This window comes from Sus scrofa, chromosome 18, assembly GCF_000003025.6.
Source record: "Sus scrofa isolate TJ Tabasco breed Duroc chromosome 18, Sscrofa11.1, whole genome shotgun sequence".
In the NCBI taxonomy this organism is placed as follows: domain Eukaryota; kingdom Metazoa; phylum Chordata; class Mammalia; order Artiodactyla; family Suidae; genus Sus; species Sus scrofa.
In genome coordinates this window covers 50,094,827-50,122,050 of record NC_010460.4, presented here as the reverse complement: position 1 = coordinate 50,122,050, position 27,224 = coordinate 50,094,827, and the positions used below count along the sequence as shown (strand labels likewise).

Below are 27,224 nucleotides of genomic sequence, written 5' to 3'. Positions count from 1 at the left end.
CTGGGCAGGGGCATGTCTGTTTTGTTGGACACACTTTACTTCTGGAAGGTTCTCCGCTCTACGTTGAAAAAGCTACCTGAGTTGTCATTGTCCCCGAGGCTGACTCCTCTGAGAGGGACTTGGATGTGCTGAAGCGACCCCTCCTTCCACCAAGTCAGAACAGAACGGGCCCCTAAGCAGGACCGTCTGACTCTGTCCTGTCCGTCAGGGGTCTTGGCAGAACAGAAGAAGGTACTCCATCTGAAGGCATTCTGTCCTCTTTGGAACTAATTTCAGGCCTCTGCGTCATCGTTAAGCATGCAAGAACTTCCTTCGGTTTTATAAATCTGAGAACTGTTGGCTCGGAGAATTTAAATGCTGTGGGGGAGTTCCCAACTAGGATCCATGAGCTTTGATCCCTGGCCTCGCTCAGTGGGTTAAGGATCTGGCATTGCTGTGAGCTGTGGTGTAGGTTGCAGACGTGGCTTGGATCTGGCGTTGCTGTGGCTGTGGGGTAGGCCGGCAGCTATAGCTCCAGTTTGACCCCTAGCCTGGGAACTTCCATATGCTGCAGGTGTGGCCCTAAAAAACAAAAAAAAAAAAAAAAAAGAAAAAAGAAAAAAAGAAGTTCTTTGGGAAGGACAGTAAGGTGAGTGGCAGGAGTTCCTGCTGTGGCACAGCGGGTTAGAATCTGACTGCAGTAGCTCAGGTTGCTGCAGAGGCTCAGGTTCAATCCCTGGCCCAGGAAGTTCCATGTGCCACAGGGGCAGCCAAAAAAAAAAAAAAAAAAAAAAAAAAAAAAAAAAAAAAGAGTGACAAAGTAGTTGGTGGTGAGGACAGCAGAGGCCAAAGCCCAGAGCCACTGCCCCCCAGCCCAGCCGTGGCCCATTTTCTTCCTTTTTACTCCACGTGAAAAGGTTGACAGCGAGGTTTGGGGTTGATAGCTGGGCAGGTTAACACACACCAAAGGGCTCCGAGAGGTCTTGTAACAGGACTCTCTCAGTTTCAGAACAAACATGTCAAAGTTGGTTCTTTGAAGTAGAAAAGCCTGAGAGGGGCTGCCCGACAAGAAGGAGTGGGCCGCGGTGACCAGGTCGGGAAGGTGCATGGCCTCCAGGATGAAGCCAGCTTAAAAATAGATGTGAGGGAGATACTAAGACATTTTTTTCATTTGCCAGAATATTTGAAAACTCAGACAAGGTGGACACATTCCCAGAAAGGTGTCAGTTACTGAAACTGATTCGAGAAGAAAAAGAAAGCCTGGGCCATCCTATGAGGATGAAAATGATGGACTCTATTGAAGAGCTTGCCAAAAAGTTATTGCCAGGCCGCGGTGGTTTGACAGCTGAGTCATACAAACTTCCAGGGAACACATTTTTCCAGTCTGATCATCCAGAGGATGGAAACTCCTTCTGTGAATGCAGGATGGCCTTGCTTGTGATTATGGAGGACGGAGCTAGGATTCCAGAATCTCAGAAAGGCAGGCCAGGGAGCGGCCCCTCTCCCCCCAGTTCTGCGTCATGAGCCGTGTCAGCCCCGAGACCCTTTGCCTCTTGGTGCCTGAGTGGGTTGGGAGAGGCCCAGCTTGAACGTCTGTGGGGAGGGTGCTCATCTATGACCGCAGGCCACTGAATGCTTGGCCCAGGGCTCTGAAGACCCTGGGACAAGGGGAACCTGGTCTCAACAAGACCTGGTGTAAGCGGATGGGAGGCAGCAGCTGGCCCCCACGGGCAGGCTCTGTGGAGGAGGCCGTGCATTGGGGATGGATGCCAGAGGAAGAAATATTTGGTTGGGGCTTTGAAGGATGTGTAGGAGTTTTCCAGGTGGAGGCTGGGAGATGAGCACTGGGGTGGCATGCAAGCAGCCGATGGGGGGGCACAGGTATTATGTATGGGCAGGCAGGTTGGTAAGCTGCAGCTCTGTCTTCCTTCAGCTTGGAGAGGGCTGGGCTCGAGCTGGAAGGGCTGCCTTAGTGGGGTGCAGAGAGCACCTGGGGTCCCTGAGTGCTCACAGCTCGAGAGCATAGGGAGGGGGGTGAGAGGCCTCTGAAGGTCAGCCTTATCTCTTGGGGGCCCTCACAGCCTCGCCAGGAGGCCTGGGCTTGCAAAGCCCCTACTCCTGAGATCAGCTTCCTTGCTGACTGCAGAGGCCACTGCACCAAAGGCTCTGATACTCCTCAGTGCCGTTATTAAGTCGGAATTCCGAAATTACAGACAGCTGTTTACACAGCACATGCTTATTTGTCACATACTTGTCATCCTAACAAGGTAAAGGGGACAGTTTACCTTGTATGAGGAAAATTACCCAGAGAAAGCAAATTTCCTTTTAAGTGATATAGGACTGATTTTTTTTTTTTTTTTTTTTTTTTTACGAACTCTGGCTTATTCACAGCACCTTTTGAAACCACTATAGTTGTTATTTATTTCAATTTTTTGGGTCTTTTTTTGGGAGGAGGGGGGCCGTACCCTCAGCATATGGAGGTTCCCAGGCTAGGGGTCCACTCGGAGCTGCAGCTGCCAGCCTACACCACAGCTACAGCCACGCCAGATCCGAGCCGTGTCTGCGACCTACACCCCAGCCACAGCAATGCTGGATCCTTAACCCACATGTGAGGCCAGGGATTGAACCTGTGTCCTCATGGATACCAGTCAGATTCATTTCTGCCGAGCCAGCCACGATGGGAACTCCCTATTTTAAATTTAAAAAGCCTGTTGATCCATAGTTCGCATACTGTTAAGTTTGGTGTAAAGTTCAAGACAACTAAAGGTTTTTTTTCTCGTATTTTGAGTGTATAACCTTCACAATAATCTATTACAAGACATTAATTGTAATTTCCTGTGCCATACAGTATGTCCTTGCTGTTTATTTTGTTTTATGCTCTTGTCTTTTTCTTGAATTACAGTTGAGTTACAATGTTATATTAGTTTTGGGTGTGCAGCGAAGTAATTCAGTTTTGCATATATATTCTTTTGGGGATTATTCTCTATGTACATTTATAGAACATATATTCTTTTTTAGATTATTTTCCATTATAGATTATTACAAAGTATTGAGTATAGTTCCCTGTACTATACAGTAGGTCCTTGCTGGTTATCTGTTTTACATATAGTAGTGTGTATATTTTAATCCCAGACTCTTAATGTACCCCCCCCACACTTTCCTGTTTGGTAACTATAAATTTGTTTTCTATGTCTGTAAGTCTATTTCTGTTTTTTAAATAAGTTCATTTGTATAATTTTTTAATATAAGTGATATATTATTTGTCTTTCAGTCTGGCTTACTTCACTTAGTATGATAATCTCTAGGTCCATCCATGTTGCTGCAAAAGGCTTTATTTCATTCTTTTTTATGGCTGAGTAATATTCCATTATATATATGTACCATATCTTCCTTACCCATTTATCTGTCAAAGGACAGTTAAGTTGCTTCCATGTCTTGGCTATTGTAAATAGTGCTGCAGTGAGCACTGGGGAGCAAGTATCTTTTCTAATTAGAGTTTCCGTCTTTTCTGGATATATGTCCAGAAGTGGGATTGCTGGATCATATGGTAACTCTATTTTTAGTTTTTAAAGGGACACCCATAGTGTTCTCCATTGGTGTTAGATAATATTAACTTTACGAAATGAATTGGGATGTGTTTGCCTCTCTTCTACCTTATGGAAGATTTTATGTAGTATTAGCGTTAATTCTTTAAGCTTGGAAGACATATCCAGTAAAATTACCTGGATCTGGAGATTTTTTTTTTTTAACGAGTTTTTTTTTTTTTTTTTTTTCTTTTTTGGCCACCCTGCTGTGTATGGCATTCCCTGGTCAGGGGTCAGATCCAAACCACAGTTGCAACCTATGCCACAGCTGCGGCAATGCCGAATCCTTTAACCCACTTTGCAGGGTGGGGATTGAACCTGTGTCCTGGCACTGCAGAGATGCCTCTGATCCTATTGTGCCACAGTGGGAACTCCTGAGTTTTTATAAGAATTCAGTGCCTTTAATAGATATACAACTCTTTGAATATTTTATCCATAGTATGTATTTCATATTGATGAGTTGTGGTAGCCTGTGCTTTTTAAGAAATTGATCCATTTCTTCTAAATTGTCAAATGTACGTGTGAAGAGTTGTAACTATTCTCTTTATCCTGCAGAGATTATAGTGATATCTCATTTCATTCCTGATTTTATTAATTTGTGTCACATCTCCCTCCCTCTCCCTCCCCCCCCACCCCGATCTTGCTGGTTTTGCTTGAGGTTTGTAAATTTTATTCATATAGTTAAAGAACCATTTTAAAATTTCATTGATTTTCTCTCCCCCCCCTTTTTTTTCTGTTTTCAGTTCCACTGATTTCTTATTATTTTATTCCCTTCTCTGGTTTTGGTTTCTTTTGGTCTTCTTTTTTTAGTTTCTTTAGATGGAAGACTAGATTATTTATTTGAGACTTTTCTCTTTTTTAATGTAAGCATACAATCTTATTAATTTCTCTTTTAGTACTGCATGACACAAGTTTTATATTGTATTTTCACTTTCATTCACTTTTATGTATTTTTAAAATTTCCTTTGGGATATCCTTTCAACTCTTGGATTGTTTGAAAGTATTTTGCTTAATTTCCTAATGTTTGGAGATTTTTCTGTTTTCTGCTGTTGATTTTTACTTTGAGACCATTATTTTCAGGGAACATACTCCATTATTTGAATTCTTTTAAATATGTTGAGGTTTTTTTGATGATCCAGAATATGGCCTATCTTGGTATTTGTTCTGTGGGTGCTTGAAAAAGACGTGTATTCTGCAGTTCCCGTCGTGGCTCAGCAGAAACAAATCTGACTAGTGAGGACGCAGGTTCGATGACTAGCCTCACTCAGTGGGTTAAGGATCTGGTGTTGCCATGAGCTGTTGTACAGGTCGCAGATGCAGCTTGGATTCTGCGTTGCTGTGGCTGTGGTGTAGGCCAGTGGCTACAGCTCTGATTCAACCCCTAGCCTGGGAACCTTCATATGCCAAGAGTGCGGCCTTAAAAAGACACCCCCCCCCCCAAAAAAAAAGGTGTATTTGGTACCTCTCGAGTCAGGTGTTCTATAAATGTTGATTAGGTACAGTTGGCTAACAGTATTTTTGATTTCTTCTGTATCATTTCTGACATTTCAGTCTTGTGAGTTTTTTTATCATTTACTGCTGTGGGTGTTTAAGTCAATGATTAAATTTGTCATTTTCTCCTTTTGGTCCTGTTGGTTTTTGGTTTCACAGCTCTGTCGTCTGGTGCACACACCTTTAGGCTTTGCTTTGTCTTTTTGGTGGACTGACTTTTTTATCACTGTGTGATGCTCTCCTTGACTTGTAATTTTTTCCTTTGAGGTCTGGTGTACCTGATAATGATGTAGCCACTCGTATTTTCTTTTGATTAATGTTTGCAAGATATAATTTTTCCATCCTTTTCCTGTTAACCTGCTTATATTATGTTTGAAGATGGTTTCTTGGTGACACCATACAGTTGAGTCATACTTTTTTTTATCCACTTGGCCAATCTCTTTTAATTTGTATATTTAGAACATTTGTATTTTATGTGATTACTGTTATTTAATTTTTACAGCTTGTCATTTAATTTTTGTTTTCTGGTGGCTCTCTCTGTTTTCTTTTGCCTACCTTCATGTGGGCTCCTTGAACATTTTTTCGGAATTCAATTTTGATTTATTTATTATGTCCTTGAGTGTATCTTTAAACATTTTTTTAAATTGAAGAATAGTTAATTTACAATGTTGTGTTAATTTCTGGTGTATCGCAAAAGAATTCATACATATTTATATATGTATATATGCACACATATTCTTTTTCATATTCTTTTCTATTATAGTTTATTATTACAAGATGCTGACTGCAGTTCCTTGTGCTAACAGAAGGGCTTTGTTGTTTATCAGAGTGTGTCTTTTTGTATAGCTCTTTTAGTGTTTGCTCTAGGTTGTATATTTTATAGTCATAACTTACCACATCCTACTGTTGTCAGCGTTTTATCAGACGGAGGGAAAGGTAGAAACCCCACCTTCATCTTTGTCCCACAACCCGATTTGTGATAAAATTGCCTTAAATGTTTCTTTTACATATATTTGGAGCCACATCAAGCAGTGTTATAATTTTGCTTCAGTCGTCAGTGGAGAAGGAAACCGGTTGTGTTGACACATGTATTCATCTTACTGTTTGTTTTTTTTCTTCCCGGTGTCCAAAGATTCCTTTTCTTCTTCTTTTCTTTTGTGTGGAAGACTTCTTTAGCCATATTCTTAAATTTTTCCCTTTGATTTCCGGCTTTGTATTTCTTTTCACTGGTTGGGACTCATCCACGAAGCTGTCTGCTCCTAAAGTCGTGTTTATTGTGGCCTGAGCCTCTAGGGCTAGGTTTGGAACTGCATGTGGATTTCAGGTATTATCTTTAGGATGCCAGTGAGGTACTTTGTCTCGGGTTATTTGCTGGTTTTTGTTTTTAATCAGGGATGGGTGCTTGATCTTTTCAGATGGCCGTTTGGCTCCCTGTGGAGAGCTTGTGTCCTTTCAGTCCTGGTGATTAATGTGTGTTTGCTTTAGGCACTGTCACTAATCCTGTAGGTAGAGTTAATGCTGAGCCCTTGGTGGGAAATACAGCCTGCTCGTGGGAACTTCACATGACAGTGGCTCATCCAAGGGGGATAACTCTTTTTCCCTTACACATGTAGTCCAGGGCAGGCAGTTTATGGTCGATGTGGCAGATCTCATCCACGCAGCCATCACAGCCCTGTCTCCCTCTAGTTAAATGGTCTGCCATCACTAATGCGGAACCTTCTTCCTCCTGAACTAAGATGGTAGATGCAGATCCAGCCATCACGACTGTGTCCGCAGCAACACCAGGGAGGGAAGAATGAGCTGTCTTTAGGGAATATTCCAGAAACTGCCACATGCCCCTTTAACTCCTTTCTCCTTGGCCACATCTAAGCTGCACAGGACGCTGGACAATGTAGTCTTTAGTCCAGGTCGCCAAGTCCTTGGTGAGACCAAGGGACTTGATTGTGGTATGAGCTGTGGAGAAGGGATCCAGGGGCAGCACTGACTCTGCTGCAGCCATCTGTCCTGGCACCCCCTGCTGGGCTGGGTGTCCACACCTGGGCGGCCAGCAGCCTTCTCCGCATCCTCTGGGATTGGCCCCGCCCGCCCATCGTCTCCCATCACCTCTCAGGTCTGGGGCTTGTCATTGTCCCTCCACCTTTGCAGTTCTTCCTTCCCTCCTGTGGCTGGAACTGTTTCTCTGTTCCAGCTCCACATCGTGCAGGGCAGCCGAGGTGAGGGAGAGACCAGGAGTCCAGAAGGCTCCCTCAGCAGGGGTCCCCAGGGGGCGGTGCACAGGGGGAGTCCTGGGGCTGCAAAACTGAGGCGTTAGGAGATCACCGATCACAGAGGGTGGTGGAAGGTGTGAAACGGGAAGGGGGAGGATGCTTCCACTTGTTGGATTTGGCTGGGGATGCCTGAGGGTTTTTCTCGGTGCAGGTGACGGGTTTAAAAGACACAGGAGACGAGAGAGCGCAGCTGTGAAGGGCTGTCGTGGGAGGTGCTGGGAGGCGTGATACCCAGGAGGGGCCCCCTTGGCTCAGCGGGGGCCTGGGATTCGTCCCCTTCTCAGACACCCTGCTAGCAGGGTTGGTGTGATTATCAGCCTGTTGGAAGAGATGGAGTTGAGACCGAGCTTAACTAACTGCTCCATAGAGACGGAGCCTGGATGTGAGGCACAGCGACTCTCCTTCTTGCGACACTCTCCGTGTGAGCGGGGCTCGGGGTGCAGGGCCCTAGAACAGCTGGCAGCCCGAGGGGCCCAGGGTGGCAGATACCCGCCTCGCTGGGGCTGCTGGAGAGGGCATGCTGCCCTGCGTGTTCCAGGGCCTTTCCTGGCACCTGCCTTGTCGTCCAGCTGCCTCTCTTCCCACCTTCCGCCTCGGGGTGGTAACAGTCTCTGGAAGCTACCAGATGGTCCCTTGGTGGTGGCCTGAGGGAGCCCAGTTCCCTCCACCTGTGGAGCAGCTGGCCACCTGCAGAGGCTCCTTTCTGTGGGTCATGCTCAGGTGTGTCCCCAGAGGCCCCTCTGCTAAGGAAGGGGCCAACAGCGTTGTCCTGTCCAGGCTCGAGTTGCAAACCAGCTCCGGTGCCCTGCACAGTGAGGCTTTCTGTCCCTGAGGCTGTCCCCACACATGTACTCAGAGTGGCACTTATGTCTCAGCGGGTCCTCTTCCCGTGTGGCCTGAGGTCAGGTGTCACGGAGACACCGTGTAGCCAGCTGGTCAAGGGCCAGCGGCCTTGAGGCCAGGGAAGGATCCACCAAGCGGAGGAGAGGCAGAGGCTGGAGGAGGAAACTGAGAAAAGGCAGCAGAGTCCCCAGAGCGGCAGGGCGCCTTTGGAGAAGCCCGGATGTTTAGTTCGTCCTCTGGGGGGAGGAAACGTTGAGATCGGGGAGAACTCGGAAGACGAGACTGGGAGAAAATGCCACCGTGTCCAAAGCCCCTTCTTTCTGGGCACAAGGGGCCCCTATCTGTCCAGGGACAGGTGCTTTCGTAGCCCACCTCGAGGGCCCTCTTGGGGCCACGTTGGGCAGTGACGTGGGGAGCGAGCCTGGACCCCCCTGGTTGGAGGCAGCGGTGTTTCCTCCCTGTGACCCCCTGCTCAGTAGTGGGTTGTGTGGGCAGGCAGGGTGTTCCAGAGGGAATGCTGGTGCTTGCCCAGTGCTCTGGGAGTGAGTCCCCCGTGCAGTGACAGTCCAGGCCTGGGCATGACCTAATGGGGCTCTGGGGCTGGGCAGAACCCGCAGGCCTGGACCGCATGTCGGCTGTGCATGAGGAGGGTCTGCAGCCCCGCGGGGAGGGCAGGTCCTCAGCATCACAGTCCTTGGTGGGGGGAGGAGCTGCTGCATCACGTGGGCCCGTCTCTCTTGTCCAGGAGCGGCTGCTCATGAGTCTCCTGCCCCGGAATGTTGCCATGGAGATGAAGGAAGACTTCCTGAAGCCCCCCGAGAGGATTTTCCACAAGATTTACATTCAGCGGCATGACAATGTGAGGTAGGGGTGGCGCTGCCCTGGCTCTACAGTGGGCCTGGGGAGCGGAGGTGGGAGGTGATGGAGGTGGGAGGTCTGGAGGGGAGTGCTGATGGTGGGCGTGGGAGGTGATGGAGGAGGTGGAGGTGATGGAGGGAGGTGGAGGTGATGGAGGGAGGTGGAGGTGATGGAGGGAGGTGGATTGGAGGAGGTGGAGGTGATGGCGGAGGTGGGAGGTGATGGAGGTGGGAGGTCTGGAGTGGGGGTGCTGATGGTGGGCGTGGGAGGTGATGGAGGAGGTGGAGGTGAAAGCAAAGGCGGGAGGTGATGGAGGAGGTGGAGGTGATGGAGGGAGGTGGAGGTGATGGAGGGAGGTGGAGGTGATGGAGGGAGGTGGATTGGAGGAGGTGGAGGTGATGGCAGAGGTAGGAGCTCATGGAGGAGATGGAGGTGATGGTGGGGGTGGGCAGAGGGCCCTGGTTTGAGGGAAGGAGGGGGCAAGTGTGAGTTAGAAGGCAAACTTGCCTGACAGGGAAGCAGGTCTCACAAGGCGAGTGGTGTGTTGGCTTCTTGGGTGATGTGTTTCACAGCTGCTCTTTCCCATTTTCTTATTTTTGCTCTTTTTACTTCCTGTGTTGGCTAGAGAGGGTCCAAACTCTGTCCCTAAGCCAGGTTTGGGCAATGACCTTTGGGCTGGAAATTTGCCTGCCTTGGGTTGATTGCTGAGCATTGTTCTAGTTGGTGCCAGGCTCTGGGGTAGCCATTCCCTTTCTCACTCTGTTCATCTCATGGCAGCCCCAGGAGGTAGGGATTGGTGTTACCATCTTATTGATGAAGAAACTGAGTCCTCAGAATGAGCCAGCTTTCCATGGATATGCTGAGGTTTGCTTGTTTGTTTTTAAAGCTACTGTTAAAAAAGCAGTTTGTTGTATTAAATTGTGTGTCCCTTTTAAGGTACTTGAAATAGCCAAGTGTTGTCTGTGTGGGAGTAATGCTTGACTTAAGTGTCATTCAGGTAGGAGATGGTGCTTTGAGGACCAAGTGCTCTCCCTTTCTGCTGTTCTTTGCTGGCTCTCCTGAGTGTCCATGTCAGGGCTTCTTGTCCACTGGGCCCCTGCAGACACGAAAGGATAAGAAAATCCTCGTTCTGTCTGTGTCGTACTCTGCAGCCTGGGTCCCTGCGAGCTGGTGCTTGTGCTTCCGAAATGAGCCAAGGCCTGACGCTGCCAACCCCTCCCGAGCAGGGTCCAAGCTGCCTGGGGCATGGGCCAGAGTGCCTAACAGCTGTCTGGTGGGTGCACTCACTCCCACTGCTGTGCCTCTTGATGAGGACAAGTTTTGTCCTCCTACAGAGGACACTAAAGCTGCGCGGGGTTAAGGCCCAGTATGTGGGGCCAGCATTCACGCCCAGGCAAGACAAACTTCTCCACTAGACACTTGGTTCTGTGTTATGTAACCATACCCCTAATATCCATGGGCACCGTCACCTCTGTTTTATAGATGAGGACATTGAGGTTCAGCAAAGTGAGATGAATATGCAGGACTTCCCAGCCCATGAGCGATGGGGCTGGGGCTGGACCTAGGATTGGCTGATGCTGACATCTGCCTAGACTTTTCCCCTTTGCATACTACCTCTCATTACTGGGTAAGGACATGATTTAGTGGCCAAGACCCCTGCTGAGAAGACCAGATCACTGGAACCATGCAAGGAGCACTTTGCCAGGGCAGAGCATCTGCACACAGCAGGGGAGGCCATCAAGCATCTTCTGGAGTTGTGGGTGGAGGTGAGCACAGTACATGTGCACCCACCTGCCTTTCCCTCCCTCTCCTCTACCTGTGACAACAAATATGGATAATAGCGAGTTGCTACTTCCCTTTGCTGCTGAAAAATCTCCATCCACATCCCCTGGTGGGCCAGTATTCTGGGTGCAGGTGTGACAGCCCTGTGATAGGAGAGGAAGCTGAGGCTCCCTGTCACAGATGGTGTCAGCTGCTCCCTGGCCCCTCTGGCCACTCTCCAGAAGGATTATTTCTAAAGCCCAGATACAAACATCTCATTGCCTTCTCTTCTCTTATCTTCATTATGTCCAAACTCAGTATGGCATTCATAGTTCATAACAGGCTGATGCCACTGGAAGTGGTAGAGTACCATGAAAATCTTCTCCTCCATAGAAGCAATAACATGGGAGAGAATGGTCAGAAACAACATTGACAGAACTCTGGAAATAATCAGTCTTGCAAGAATTCAGGAATGCGAATTCAGGAATGCTTATTTTTAAGAAAAATAGCTAAATCTTGGAGCAACAGTGAGCTGTGTGCAGTTTTAATTTCCACCCTCCCTCTCCCAGGTCCACAATAGTTTTGAAAACCAATGGCTGCAATCATGATGAAAACGTGCAGCCTGGCAGCCACTGGAAGGTGCAAAACTAGGTTGGCACTCTTTCAAAGCCCCATTCTGAGAGAATTACCATTATTTGGCTGTCTGAAAATTCCCTAGGAAGCCCCACTCATGGGTTTATCTTTATTTGACTTGACTCAAACTTAGTGTGAACAGATTTTGCCCAGAACATTTGTTGAAAACAATCAATGGCATTTGTTTAATGTCATAGCTGCCTTAGGCAGTGACAGCAGATGAGGCAAATAGCAAGGTAATCAAAAGACTGGAAGGAAAAAACTGAGGGATGAGATGTCCATTAGGTGATTTGAAAGGGAGTATTTCTGGGAATCAGAAGACCATGTACATGGTAGAAGATAATATGAGAAAAAGAATATATATATAAAACTGGGTCACTTTTCTGTACAGCAGAAATTGACAGAACACTGTAAATCAACTATAATAAAAAAAAAAACTAAAAAAAAAAGAGGAAGAAGATCATGTACAAGCATGGGGCAGTGCACATGCTCAGGAAAGACCTGAGAAGGCCCTATACTGTCACCTCTGATTGACCTTGAGGTTTTTATGCAAGCAGGAAGTGAAGGCTAAGGAAGAGTTGTAATTTGCTTGACTAAATGTTGAAAGCATGCCCCAACATGCATGCACACCTTGTCATCAAAGACAAAGAGACTTACTGGCTTCAGACATCTCGGGGAATTTCTGTCTAGTCATTAGCTGAGCACCAAATTAATGAAGCAGAGATTTGAGTGGCTTCATATGACAAAGAATACAGATTTTACAGAATTAGTTCATAAATAAATAATAATAAACTGAATAATTAACAACATAAACAATCAGCAACAACAACAAAATCTGAGTTTGGGGGGTATGATTTTCAGAGTTGCCACAGTATATTATCCACTTTTCAATAAAAATATATAAGACATGAAAAAAAAATGCATGGCTTTCACATGAATAAGAAAAGCAGTCAAAAGAAACTATGCCAGAGGAAGCCCAGATATTGGATTTATTTGATAATACCTTTAAAATCAGCTATTAAATATGTTCAAAGAAGAAACCATATCTGAGTAACTAAAGGAAAGTATGAGAGTGATTTTTTCATCAAATAAAGAAGACCAATAAAGAGATAGAAATTATTTTAAAAACCCAAATAGAAATTCCAAATTTGAAAAATGAAACAACTAAAATGGAAAATTCACCTGGGGCTTAACAGTAAATTTAAGCAGACTGAAGAAAGAATGAGTGAAATTCAAGATAGGTCCATTCAGGTCATCCAATCTGAAGAACAGAATGCAAAAAGGATGAAGACAAGTGAACAGATCCTCAGACACCTGAGGGACACCATCAGACAGTAACACACTCATAAGGAGAGTCCTGGAAATGAGGAAAGAGAAAAGGGGGAAGAAAAAATACTGGAAAAAACAGTGGAAAATCAAATATCCCGAACTTAATGAAAAACACGAACCCTCACATTGAAGAAACTCAGTTAGGATAAACTCAAAGAGAACCACACCTAGACACATCAAAAGCCAAAGCCAAGAAGAGAATCTTGGAAGCAGGAAGAGGGAATCAACTTGTTATACAAAAGGGCACCTTCATAAAGTTGTTAGCAGATTTCTCATCTGAAACCATGGAGGCCACAAGGCAATGGAATGGCATATTCAAAACCTGAACTAAAAAAAGACAGGAATTCCATATCAAGCAAAAATCACAGCAGTAGCACCTGCTATCCCCTCTGGCTAGAACTTTCTCCCAGTGTCTTCATGACTCCTCCAGGGGGTTTCTTCCCTTTAGGACCCAAGTGTCACCTGGCCTGCTCAGAGTTCCACACCCATCTTCCCTCCTTCATTGTTCTTCATAGTTATATACTTGTCACCTTGGAAATACTGCGTCTACCAGCACCGACCAGAGTGGAAGCTTCTGGAGGGCTCAGGCCTTAGAATCTCTTGTCCATGGCTAAGTCCCAAGCTCGTAGCATCTTGCCTAACACGTAGATCCTTCAGTAAATATTTGTTACACTGCAACACAAGTCGTTATCACTAAGGGATTGTTGAGATCTTATTAGGGGCAAGGTATTACTCTAAGTGCTTGGTTAATCTCTTTAACCCTATGCCCTATGATTTGACTCTAGTCTTCTTCCCCTTTTGAAGATGGCAGGACTGACACCTGAAAGTATTGGATACGCTGCCTGGGGCCCTGTTGCTGGCAATGGTGGAGCTGGGCGGTCCTACTGGGGTCCAAGCTCTAACTGCTGCCCTCCTCTTGCCGCTCTGGGCAGACCCTCAGGAAGCCCTCATCCTGGAGACTTGTGCTCCGCTGCTTACTGCCTGTACGTGCGTTCTCACCCGTCACCATCTCCTAGCTCTCGATCTGGTTTCTCACCATCTTTGCATGCACTCGTTTCTGCGTGTTATTGGCCCTTCTGAATCAATCCCCTCTTCCTTTCCTCTTCCCTCCTTCCCTCCCTCCTGCTTTCTTTGTCTGGATCATCCCTGGGCAGGCTCCAGACCCTGCTGCAGCCTGGCTGCTTCGGCGAAGTGGGTGTTATGCCTTCCTGCAGAATTCGGGGCTGCCCGTGTCAGAGCGTCCCTGGGCTCTGCCCCTCCCTGCTCGGAGCCTCTTCCCCAGATGCCGAGTTCCTGAGGACAGAGGCGTGGGGTGTGTGCGGTCCTCCACGCGTGTCTGCCTGTCTGCGTGGAGGATGTCCGGGTGCTTCGGGGTGGAGGTTTCCCACAGGGTGGCCGAGGACAGGCAGGGAAACCCTGGGGGCTTTGCTAGCACGGGGGGGGGGGGTTGGCAGTGGCTGTGCTCAGTCAGTGTCCGTGGAACTAAATGAATGAACAGAGGCTGCGAAGCCCATGGATAGACGAAGCGTACGACTGCGTGGGTAGTGACACGGCGGGGTGGGGAGAAGACAACACGGGGGCTCCTCAGAGATGTGCATATGCCTGAATTTTATACCAAAACAGAAGGGAAAAAAACCCCATGTTGTCTTTCTCCGCCCACGTGTCCCAGCTTCCCCGCATCAGTGACACGTCTCCATCCCAGACCCTCTGTTGTCACTCATTCATTCATTCACAACCCAAAGACGCCTCGGCCTCGCTCTGTGTTTGGGGCCGTGGGAGGTTCAAGTCGGGGTCTGCATCCTTCAGCTCCCCTCGGTCTCGGCAGGGGACGCCGTCCAGCCGTTGGAGGATTTTGATGGGCCGTTAGACTCGTCCTGGAGTGAACACAGCTCTCTGCTGTCCTGCAGGTTCTCTGTCCTACCTCGGTCCCCCCGTGCTGTTTCCTCACTTTAGACTTTTAAAGTCTTCGTGGCATCCGGGACATGGTCTGTGTGCTGTGGGGGGATGCTGTTGTTTAGACTGCCCCGGGTTCTGCAGTAAATGGATGCCTAACATCTGCCCAGCAGAGAGAGGTTTGCTCCCTGTCCAGGCAGCCCAGTCACCCGCGTGGGGCTCCGGCAAGGCCCAGGCCTCGTGTCCCCGGCATCAGCTGTAAGAGGGGAGAGAGGGTGCGGAGGGCTGCTCGTGCCCTAAGAGCATGTCACTTCTGCTCACCTGCCACTGGCCAGACGCTGTCACAGGGCCACCCGGGGAAGGAGGTACCGGTGTAGTGGCTGTTGAGCCCTTTGTCTGGGGGACGCCCAGTAACTAGATAGCATGTGGGGGTCACAGCTGCTGCCTGTGTCCTGGGAAGGGTCAGCGGGAGCTCCGAGTGGCCGATGGGACCGTGCAGCGTGCCACTCAGCCTTCTCGCCTGTGAAATGAGAACAGCAGAGCCTTCGTGGCCGGCGGCTCCGGGGAAGAAGCAGGGCTCTAGCTGAAGGGGAAGAGTACAGGTCACCGCCTGTCTCAGGGGCCGAGACTGTCCATCCGGGCAGGAGGGCAGCCTGCACCCTTTGTCTTGCAGCATCCTCTTTGCAGACATCGTGGGCTTCACGGGCTTGGCGTCGCAGTGCACGGCCCAGGAGCTGGTGAAACTCCTCAACGAGCTCTTCGGCAAGTTTGATGAACTAGCCACGGTAAGCGCAGCCGCCGCGGTAAGCGCAGCTGCTCCCTTTGCTTGGGTACCATTTGACCTGCTGCGGGGTGGAGGGGACGGTGTGCCGGGTGGATGCCCCTGTTGGAGGTGTGACCACGGCTGGTGGCGACACCCTGTTCACCTGTGATTTCAGCCTCACTCATCGTTGGTTCCTCCCCTCCGACCCGATTGCTACCTTTGCAGATAGGAAAACACCTGCACAGCCCGGGCACCTCCGGAAAAGGGCTCCAGGCAGGAGGAGGCGCGGGCTGTGCTGGATGGAGGTCGTGGTGGCTGTGGATGGCCTGGGCCCCCACACCCTCTGCCCTGTGGCCGGCCTTGGCCGAGGGCTCTAGGGGGCCAGTCGGCACTGCCCTTCTCTGTGCCCGTTGCTTGGATATGAAACTTGCCTGCTGGGGGCCACTTGATGACCTCTCTCCAGGTCTGGCCTGCTTGCCCGCTGCCAGCTGAGTGCCAGGCTTTTGAGACTTTCCTGGGACAGGTCCCATCTAAGTTCCGTAGAGGTCTGGGGGCCACTTGATGACCTCTCTCCAGGTCTGGCCTGCTTGCCTGCTGCCAGCTGAGTGCCAGGCTTTTGAGACTTTCCTGGGACAGGTCCCATCTAAGTTCCGTAGAGGTCAAGCCCAGTGTTCGGGCTGATGGCCTGGGCTTCCTGGGGCCCCAACACCCGCCTTCCCTGCCGCGTGAGGACCGGGGCAGGGGCACAAGGGCACAGACAAGTTCACTGTCACGTCTAGCCTTGCTCGAGGTGGATGAGGAGGGGCCCTCAGTGGGTGGTTGTGGGGTGGGGGCGGGGCGGCCAATTCTGTCAGGGTCAGAATCCTTCTCAGAGGAGGAGCAAAGGTCTTGGAAGGAAGAGTGACGTTCCCTCAACGAGCAGGGTGAGGAGTGGACCCAGTGAGGCCAGGCTCACATGGCGCCGGGAGTCACGCAGGACATCGCAGGGGTGTGCGTGTGGGGCTGGGGGACCGGGACGATGTGGGCCGCAGACTTGGGCTGGCCCCTGGGCAGGGCACGGAACACAGGCCCCAGCCTTTGCCCCTGACCTGCAGGCAGAGTGGTCGTGTCGTTTGCTGGGCACAGAGCTGTCTGTCTGCAGTACCTGGGGGCCTTTATCCGGGGGATCTTGGGCTTGCCCCCGGGAGCCAGGCTGTGGTTGGTGCCAGCAAGTGCCGTTCGCCTTCTGGGAGAGGGATCCTGGGCGTCCTCCCCACCGACAGGGTTGCTTGTGGTTTCGGGAAGCGTGGGATAGGGGCGGGCCTGACTGTGGTCTGTGTCCACGCGTGCCGCTGGCTGTCGCGCGGGGCCTCCGGCGCCGTTTGCATTTGGGTCATGACGCGCGATTCGTGCAGTGTGGGCAAGGGGTGGGGGGTCGGCGGCCCGGGGCTCTCACATGCTGCTGGGGAGCTTTCCCACGCCTGCTCCTTCCTCACCCTCGCCCACCAGGGCCCCTCTCTGAGCATAAGGCTGCTCACCGGAGGGCCTGGCCTCTTTGCCCTGTCGCTGGACTCTGTCTCCCCAGCAGCTTGAGGTTGGCATCCTGGTGCCTGAGGGTCAGTGACTGGGTGGAGACCAGTGCCACCTGCCCGTCCATTGCCCCGGGAGGTCCCTGCCACCACCGCTCCAGGTCTCTCAGGATGGCACCTGCTCCCAGCCCCCCAGGAAGGCCCAGGAGTCTGGAGGTTTTCCACTCGTCCTTCGTCGCTCACCCGATGTGGAGATATTTTCCCGGCTGCAGCATGCGGCGTGTTCGATCATTTTCCCAGCAGCGTTGTATGGGCGGCAGAGGTTTTGGTTTTTCTGTGGTCCAGTGATCACTTTCTTTCCTTTCTTTTCTTTTTAGGGCTGCCCTTTTTTTCTTATGTTGTTTTTATGTGGTATCAATGCTGTTTCATGGAAATGTTTGGGAGTATTTCCTCCACTTCAGTTTTCTGGAAGAGTTTGTGTAGAATTGGTAGTATTTCTTTCTTAAATGTGTGATAGAATTTACTGGTGCATGGAATTTTCTTTGTGGATGTCTTTAACTCCAAATTCAATTACTTTCAGTAGGGCTAATCAAGTGACTTTTTTTTTTCCCCCAAATGAGGTTGGCGGTTTTTTAATCTTTCAAGGAAACGATCATTTTAGTCTAAATTGTAAAAATTATTAGACTCTTCACAATATTTCCTTGTTATCCTTTTACTATTTGTAGCATCTGTTGTGATATCATCTCTCCCATTCCTAATTTTGGTAATTTGTGTCTTCTTTTTTTACTCACCATTCTGGATACAGATTTGTCAATCTTATTAACTTTTAAAAAGAATTTGCTTTTGGTTTCATGTTTCTCTATTTCTATTTTATTGATTTCCTTTATTTTCTATGTATTATTTGCTTATTTTGGGTTTCATTTGCTCTTATTTTTGTAGTTTCCAAAGGTAAAAGCTGAGGCCATTGATTTGAGATTTTTTTTTTTTTCAACGATCGTACCTGTGGCATAAGGACGTTCCCAGGCGAGGGACTGAATCTGAGCCGCAGCTTTGATCTGGGCTCAGCTGCAGCAGCGCTGGATCCTTTAACCCACTGTGCTGGGCCGGATCTTCTGTCCTTCTTGTTGATTTGCCTGTGAGGAAGCTCAACAGGAAAGTGGCCTCCTTCCCTTCTCATTTGTTTGCTTTTAGCCTCTGTTCTTTTGCGCCTTGACATTGGGTGTCGTAAATACATTTTCACTCTCATCTGTTTGCATCCTGTGCCGAGGAGCACCTGGCTGCGTTTCCCTCGTGTGTGTGCCTGTCTTGCGTCGGAGTGGCCGGTAGGGAGGGAGTGGGGACCCCAGGGATGCAAACACATCTTCCTTTACCAAGGTCCCTGCCGGGCAGTCAGACAAACACGGCATGTTTGTCTTTGTCTCCACGGGAGCTGACGGTCGATTTATCCCGATGCTCGGCCGATGCCCACAGATGGGCAGCTTGTTCTTGACCTTTGCCCCATTTATTGGATCCCTTTTAGGCCTGTGTTTACTCTGACATCCGTGTGTATTTGGGGAGCTGGCCACACCCTGGGAATTTATAGAGAAACACCTGTCCCAGGCTTAGTTCTGCTTCACCACCACCTGTCGGGGGCAGGGTCCTTCTCTGAATGTCAGGGTTTGTTTTTCTGTTTTTTTGTTTTTTCTTTTTAGGGCCGTACCTGCAGCATAGGGAAGTTCCCAGGCGAGGGGTCGTATTGGAACTGCAGCTGCTGGCCTGCACCACAGCCACAGCAAGGTGGGATCCGAGCCACATCTGTGACCTATGCCACAGCTTGTGGCAACACCAGACAGATTCTTAACCTACTGAGCAAGGCCGGGGATCAAACCTGTCTCCTCATGGACCCTGTGTCAGGGTCTTAACCCCTGGAACCACAATGGGAACTCCTGAATGTCGGTTTTGTCAGTGGGAACATGAACTGGCCACCTGGAGCGGATGTCCCTCTGGCTGGTTCCAGGGGCAGCGTGGAGCAGTACAGCGGGTTTTCGGTGTGCCAGCTGTAGAGACGAGCCTGAGGCCCAGTTGGCCTCTTCTCAGCCAGGCCACCCGAGCTGGTCATGGCCCCAGTTCTCAGCTCTGGTCGTGACTCCAGAAGTCCTGCAGGGGCTATCACATGGCTGTCCCAGCAAGAGCTTGTCACATGGCTGTCACTTCTCAGCCCCATCACCCAGCATGGGAGAAGGGATGCATTGGGTTTAGGCCAGTGCAGGCAGTGCCCCGGGGTCAGGAGGCTGATCCGCACACGTTATGGGCGGTTAGTGAGCTCGGGGACCCCTCCGGTCTGGGCAGTCCTGGGGGTGTGCTGAGCCCCCGAGGGGCTCTGGGCACGCCTGCCCTCGGGCTCTGCTGGTCTGTGCCATCCCTGAACTTGGATACTGTGGGAGCCTTTCCAGCCATGAGGACCCAGCACCACTCAGGCAGCAGTGTAGGCGGCGTTTGGCTTAGGATGGTGCGGGCAGAACCGCACGGTTTGGGCGCCTCGTGTAGGAATCCTCTAGCCGGGCCCCTGGCCGCAGACGCCAGGACCACTCGCATGGCTGTGTGGACCGCCTGGCCATGTTGCTTCAGTTCCTGAAGGCTGACTCCCGGGACCTGTACTGGGGAGGGCACGACTTTTCAGTTATTTGTGTGACTCTGGATGTTTCTGAAAGGGACCCACGGAAGCCGGTTAGAGGGTCGGGCTCCTCACCAGTTCTGAGCTGACTCGGTGTGCGGTCACGTCCATCCTTCCTGTCCACTCCCCTCATCCTTTCTCCTCCTCTGGAGATGTTTCTTGGACTCACCTCACAGGGTCCAGCCTTCCTGCTCCGACACCCTGGTCCTGCAAAGCCGCACAGAGCTGGCTGCATTCAGGCCGAGCGAGTGCTGGCGGGTCAGCTGTGACTGCTGGAGGGTCTTCCTCCAGCAAAGCCACCTGTGCCCCTGCTGCTGTCCTCGACGACATAAGAGGACCTCTCGGGAGAGGGGGCAGAGCTCAGTTCAGGAGGGGAGACCCTGAGCCAGTTTCGCTGCACAAGCTGTTTGCTAGAGTGTGGTCGGGATGGGAACCAGACATGGTGAGCACGGCTGTAGGCGGACGGCTGCTCAGCTTGGAAAACTGACCCAAGGGTACGATTCCAGGAGATCAAAGCAGGCTGTGAATTAGCATCTAGAGTAGCATCCCAGTTTTCACACGGTGTGTGCTCACACTTAGGTGAGCGCCAGAGAGAAAAGGTTGGAATGGAATCTTCCAGAATAAACGTGGTTCTTGCTGGGTTGAGTTATAGTTTTCTGAACCTCTTGCATCCTTTGTTATGAACCTGGACATCTTTCATTATCCCTTGATTAGGGGGGAATAAGCATAGTTTCTGGAGAAACCAGTCGATGTTTGGAACTCTCATGAGTTTGGCTGGCATCTGTATCAGGCCACCTGCAGGAACGCTGGGAGGAAACCTCCCTCCAGCAGCTGCAGTGGCTCAGAGCTGTGCCATGGCCCCTTCGTGGGCAGGTGCACCCTAGGCTGAGGGGGGAGTGGGGTGTGGGGAGCAAGGCTCACTGGAGGCCTGAGTGGAGAGGTGGAGGGAGGGGCGGGGTGGCCAGGAGGGGGGCCTGGAGTGCGTGCAGGTACAGAGGGTGGGGTCCCTTCCTGTGTCACCAAGGAGGCAGATGTTCATAGTTGGGTTCAGCTGTCAGGAAGCAGCTGCCGGGTCCCTACTGTGTGCCAGAATTGTCATAGGTGATGGGAACGCAACATGAACAAGTGAGACATAAACCCTGACCTCAGAGGTTTTGGAAAATTCACACACGCACAGAGATAGAAGCAGTAACATAACACCCCCTCCCCAGGCACCCGCAGTCCCCCCTGGACGGTAACTAAGGTCCGGTCAGTCTCCTTTGGTCCACCCCCTCCCGCCCCGATCCCACCCATCACCGCACCGCATCCGTGCATCCTTGGTGAGTGGCCCTTCCATCAAGCACGTTTCAGCCAGTGCTACCTCAGCGCCCCCATCGTACCCACCCGCGCTGACCACAGTTCCAGATTCCTAACGCCCCCTCTGGGCTCCGACACTGCTTGTCTCACTCATCTCTCTTCTTCAGAGCTGGCTTGTTCCTTTCGGGACTCAACTGAGATGGACCTGTGTCTGGATTGTGCCCTTGGAGTGGTTCTCACATACGGAGGGGACGGAGTGATGAGACGGAGGCTAAAGTCACTGGAGGAAGTTTTATCAGTCACGGTCCCTAAAGGAGGGGACACGCCAGGCTGTTCAGGGCCACCAGGCACCCAGGAGGCAGAGGGGCTGGGAGAGGGTGGCTGGGCTTTATGGGGGTTTCCGTAGGAATTAGAGATGAGGCAGACGTGGGGCTGGACAGTGTGGAAGTGAGGGCTCCAGGCTGCAGGGTGTCCCCTGCTGTCTGTTCCCTGCCCTGGTGATTAGGGTGGGGGTAGTGGCCGGAGTGTGAGAGCCTGCAGAGGAGGTGTGGGCTCTGATCCAGGGGTGGAATAGGAACAAATTCTTTATTCTCTCGAGGAATACGCCAGCCCTGGGGGGATGGAGTGTCCTTCCCCGCCAGCAAGACCCCCAAGACGTCAGACCATGATAGGATGCAGAAAACAAAACCTAGGAGTTCCCACTGTGGCTCACAGGTTAAGAACCTGACATAGTGTCCCTGAGGATGTGGGTTTGATCCCTGGCCTTGCTCAGCGGGTTAAGGATCCGGCATAGCCGGAAACGTAGGTGGCAGATGCACTTCAGATCTGGCGTTGCTGTGGCTGGGCATAGGCCTGCAGCTCCGATTCGATCCCGAGAGCCCAGGGACTTCCGTATGCTGCAGGTGCGGCCCTAAAAAGACAAAAGAAAACGAAACTAGATGAACACACACGTTGCACTTGGGGGATGTGTCAAGAGTTTCTGGTTTTTGCCTCTTCCTTGTTAAGCTTGCGCAGCCCTCCTGCTCTTTGCGGCGGCTCACCCCGGGCCGGGTGTGCCCTGGGCTTCTCCCGCCCTATCAGGCCCCTGAACCGGCTGACCTTCTCTCCCCGACCTCTCTGCCCCTCCTCGCTCGTTTGTGTTAAGGGCCCTTTACCCAGAGCAGTGATCCTTCCCAAAGCACCGGCTGGCGGCCCGTGTGCCCCGCTGGCCCCCTGGCTCCAGGGCACGTGGATCTGAGGTTCTCATGTTCTCCTCCACTTCCCGGGATGTCACACCCGAGGGTCACAGCCGCTCCTCGAAAGCTCAGAGTGGATCTGAATTCCCTGGGTTTATGCAGTGGCGGGTTTCCGATCCTGTTGTCTCTTGTACATTCATTAGCTAGTGATTCTTTACACACGCACATTCGCCCATCAGCTACTTGGTTTTTCCTCAAAAACAGGAAATGTTGATTCTTTCCATGTCTTTGTCACGTTCCAGGACTCGAACCCTCCAGAGGGGTGAGCCATGAGGTTGCCTCCTGCTCCCTCTGACCACGTTCTTGTCTCAGAGAAGCCCTTGGTTTCTTTCAGGGGGAAATGGTTTTTGCAGCCCATAATCTGGGTTGTTGCTGGCCCTGGAATTTCACAGGAGACAGAGATGGAAGATATTTTTTAGAAAAAGTAAAAGAAAGTCTGCGTGCATATTGATATTTCCAATTCACTTAACTTCGCTCCTGTGATTTTTGTATTTGTGTCTCTTTTCCTTTGATGCTGGAAACCCTAATGGCAGTAAAATAATTTTTCCTTTCATCTTTTTATATACAGTTGATCCAAAATAGCATCGCCAGTGTTATTACCTGTAAGAAGACCATCAGAGGCACTTTCAGATTTCCTTCGTGCTTCCTTTGGTTATCTTGTCCTTGAATTATATCCCGCTGGCTGTGCTTTCACGTGCCTTGAATAGCCCTCTGCCATGTGATCGTGCTACCAGTGTGGTCGCAGTTAGATTTATTTCATTTTGGTTGGGATTTTTAGGCATCATTGTTTGACACCTAATTTTTTTTTTTTTTCCTTTTAGGGCTGCACCTGCGACAAATGGAAGTTCTCAGGCTAGGGGTCTAAGTGGAGCTGCAGCTGCCAGCCTACACCACAGCCACAGCAACGCGGGATCTGAGCCACATCTGTGACCTACACATGTCACAGCTCATGGCCACACTGGATCCTTAACCCACTGAGCGAGGCCAAGGATCAAACCGGTATCCTCATGGCTACTAGTCAGATTCTTAACCTGCTGAGCCGCAGTGGGAACTTGTAATTTTTCTTTTTGGTACATGAAATATGTGCATGGCTCCGTCCCGCGTGCAGAGCCGAGCTGGAGGCAAGACACGTGGAGAAGGCTGGCCTGCCTCACGGTCTCCGTATCCCCTGCCCCGTGCAGTTAGGCATCTGTGCTTGGCTTGGGGTTGCCCCTGCATTTTCCTGTTGGGTACCAGGACCAGATGCGTATGCGTGACTTTTTATTACTGGAGAACTCGCCTCAGTGGGGCCTGTTGAGTCTCTTGGGCGTGAATGAGGCTGGAGAGACTTCTGGTGCTGAGTCGGCTGGTCCCTGCTGCCCACAGATGTCTGCGGCTTCTTGGACCCCAGCTCTGTGGCTCCTGGGTGGTCCCTCCCCGGAGCCCCAGACTCTCACCCTTCCCTTTTCTCAGCTCCTCGGTGCTTATCACAGGGGCTGGCGCATGTGTAAAAGGAACCGAGCAGGAGGGATTTATGAAAATTGAAGTAGAAATGGGTATGTTTCCTTCCTTCTAGCAATAGCCATGGGTTACATTTTGGTGCCTTTCTTTTCAGCTTTGTGTGGACACAGCAGGGTAAAGACATGCTGCTTCAGGACACGAGACAGCCACCGAGAAATCACATTTTCTTAATTCTCTTGTTTTCCCACTGATGCCCCCTACCACGCAGTTAGTTGGGTTTTGGGTGCTGCCACCTGGGGATCAGGTGCAATCACTGGGACGTTTCCAGATCTCCCTCTGCCCCTCCCCTCCCCCTGGGGCTGCCTTCCCAGAATCCAGGTGTCTTGTGGGGTCCACGTGCTGGCTTCTGGCCTCTCTGGACTCCCCTGTTTCAGAGCCGGCCTCAGAGGGCTTTGGGCATCTTTGGGTTCAGGACTTGCGGGGGGTCCTTCTGATTCCTTGAACTCTCTGTGCCTTCTTGGGGCCTGGGGCCGGGTGGGCAGCATCACAGAGCCCTTGAGCGTGAGGGTCTCTGCTGTCCTCTCGGGCGGGACCAGGCAGGTCCAGAATTCACCTATGAGTGTGCAGACAACACCTGGATCCTTCTGCAGCCCCTCTGGCGCTCTCAGGGCGCTCTGTCATTATGTCCTGTCCCTCCTGTCCCTCCCGAGCCAGCCCGCCCGGGCTGACCTCCTCCTCTGTTTTCTTTCATTGCTTTGGCTGGGAAACAGCTGTTCGGGTGTCACAAACGCTCCCCCAGGGCAACGCCAGGTGCTGGCTCTCTCTATTCACAGGGAACAGCTTTGTAACCAACGCCCAGAGCAATGGAAAACACTTTTTTTTTTGGTCTCTTAAACTTGCTAACAAAAGCCAGGACCGTTGAGATGAGCAAATCAGGCGATGGGTTAGCATCTCACGTCCCCTGTCTGTTCGGGGCCATGTCGGCCGCCCTGCGGGGGAGCCGGGTCCAGGACGGACCCTCTCAGGATGGTCGCCAAGGACACCTCTGTCGCTGCCGGGCTGTGATTATGCGCCCAGGCCTGTGTGTGTTGACGGGTCCAGCTGAGGACGGCTGTGCTTTAGGAAGCTGTCCTCAATGCAGTGGCCCCTTGTCCACCTGTGAGCCTGCCGGACACCCGTGGCCTGGAGGTCACCTGCTGGACGCCCCCGTCCTGACTCAGGGAGCGGCCACGCAGAGCAGTGAGGTCCTTCGCGAGGCTCTCCGGGGTCCCACCTGCCTTCATCACAGCTGACCCCTTGTGCTTCCAATGCCTCCTGTCCCAAGGGGCCCGCCATCGGCGATCCCATCCAGCCCCCCAGTGACTTCCTTCTCTGTGGCGGCTACTCTGAGTCTCTGTGTCAGATGTGATAGGCAGGCTCACAGGGTGGCTGTTGGCCGCAGCTCCACCTCTGATCTGCCTTCGAGTCTGATGGCACTGCTGCCTCTTACGACCTGCCCCTTGGATGTGTGACCTGATCAATCACGCGCACCTGCCTGCTCAGTGGCCTCGTACCAAGCACCTCGCGGTCCCAGACACAGGCCTGTTGGGGACGCGCAGAGATGAACAGGAGGCCGGGGTTACGGACCCTGGAGTCGGCCAGGGACACTGTGGAGCCAAACTGGGGCGGGTGCCACTGAGTCGGCGGTTGTGAGCTCTGCCGAGGGTCTCTGTTCCGGGGGCCGGGGGTGAGGTCGGGCCCTGGGAGTCTGCCCACATCTCAACCTGGGCCCTTGGGTCCAGGGAAGGCAGCCCGAGTGTGAAGACGGGGAGCAGAGGGGGGAGGAGCTGCCTGCACAGTGTGTCCTGGCAGGGACAGTGGGGACAGGTGGGGCAGATCCTGGAGGAGTCAGGAGAGAGCCCGGTGCTGCCTGCTGGCCTGGAGAAGCCGAAGCCCAGCCCTGGGCTCCAGAGGGTGAATATCCACACCAGCCGTCTGGCCCCGGGCTCCCAGATGCCGTCACAGGACAAGTCAGCCCCAGGACGGCCTGCCCATGGGATGCTGGGAAAACCCTTTCTGCAGACCTGGAGGCTGGCGTCCTGATGGCTAAGAGGCTGCTCCTGGTCACATGGAGCTGAGGGGCCAGACCCTGGACCTCCTGGAGGCCAGTGCCCTGTCCACAGGGGGAGCCTTCGGGGCTCAGGACAGAGCAGACCCAGTCACTGGGCTTCCCCTGAGCCCTCCCGACAGGTGGAAGTGTCCACTCTCGTCCTCCCCTTTGACCAAGTGTCTCTGGATTAAGGGAGGCCCAGGGCTGGGAGGAGCTGGGCACCAAGCCATCTGGGCCCTCTCCCCTGATACGGGGTGGTGGCCGGGCCATCTCACTGGAGAGCAGCGGGGTCACTGGCCCTGGTTCCTGCCCTGCCCCGTGGAGAGTGTCCTGCAGAAGTGCAGGGCTTGTGTGAGCACGTGGATAGTGAGGGCTGAGAACTCTCCTCTCTCCGGGCACTGCATTAATTCTTGGCATTCGAGAAAACCTGCAGGAGCCGGCTCCTCTGTAAGGAACCAAAGAGCAGCCTAAAAAACTTAAATCTAAGCTAGAATGTGTTCTCAGGGGCGGGTCAGCCTTCTGGGCTTTAAGGGCCCTTTCCGGGGGCTGTCCGTCTCCAGGGCGAGGTCCGTCTCATCCAAGGACAGGCTGCGCGAAGCCGGCTCCTTCTCAGACAGCCGCAAGCTCAGCAGCAGCCTGTTGGGAGTGGCAGATCCGAGAAGCCAGCCGTCTCCTATGGAGATAGGTCCTGCGGACTTGCAAACGTGAGAACAGTGCCTCCTTGTGACCAATGGTTTTGTCTGGGGAAATGCATAATTTTCCATAAAATGTTGCTTATGTTACTCAGTAATGGATTTGCTATTGTTATTTATTTTTAAAGGTTTTTAAATGAAGATACAGTTGATTTCCAGTGTTGTGTCAACTTCTGCCGTACAGCAAAGTGTGTATATACGTATACATATATATACACACACACACATATACGTGTATGTATATATACAGGTGTGTGTGTGTGTGTACTTTTTCTCATGTTATCTTCCATCATGGTCTATCCCAGGAGATTGGATATGGTTCCCAGGGCTGTACAGTAGGTCCTCAAGCTTATCCATTTTAAAAGTAATAGTTTGCATCTACCAACCCCACCCTCTCAGTCCATCCCGTTCCCCTGCTACTCCTGCCACTTGGCAACCACAAGTCAGTTCTCCACGTCTGTGAGTCTGTATCTGTTCTCTAGATAGGTTCGTTTGTGCCATATTTTAGATTCCACATATAAGTGATATTATATGGTCTTTCTCTTTCTGACTTACGTCACTTGGTATGAGAATCTCTAGTTGCACCCATGTTGCTGCACATGGCATTACTTTGTTCTTTTTTATGGCTGAGTTGTATTCCATTGTGAATATGTACCACAGGTTCTTTATCCTTTCATCTGTCGATGGACATTTAGGTTGTTTCCACGTCTTGGCTATTGTGAATAGCGCTGCTATGAACATAGGGGTGCATGTATTTTTTTGAATTGTAGTTTTGTCTGGCTATATGCCCAGGAGCTATTGTTACTTTAAATGCATTAATACATTAAAAAAAATCAACTGAAACTTCTTATAGGGCAAATATCCGTATCTATAACCCACTTGCATGAAGACTTTTTGTGAGATTCTCAGT

General features: G+C 51.2%; 1 protein-coding gene across 2 annotated transcripts in view; it reads left to right on the top strand.

Annotated features, from left to right (window-relative positions):
• ADCY1 (adenylate cyclase 1) overlaps positions 1 to 27,224 on the top strand; it is a 99,978-nt gene that overhangs the window by 21,499 nt on the left and 51,255 nt on the right. For both annotated transcript variants that reach the window (XR_002340263.1, XM_021078661.1), the window contains exons 3-4: positions 8,910 to 9,028; positions 15,312 to 15,423. Coding sequence is in view for 1 of the 2 variants with exons in the window: in XM_021078661.1 (XP_020934320.1) it covers positions 8,910 to 9,028; positions 15,312 to 15,423 (231 nt within the window). In the remaining variant the exon portion in view is untranslated. The remainder of the gene's footprint in view (positions 1 to 8,909; positions 9,029 to 15,311; positions 15,424 to 27,224) is intronic.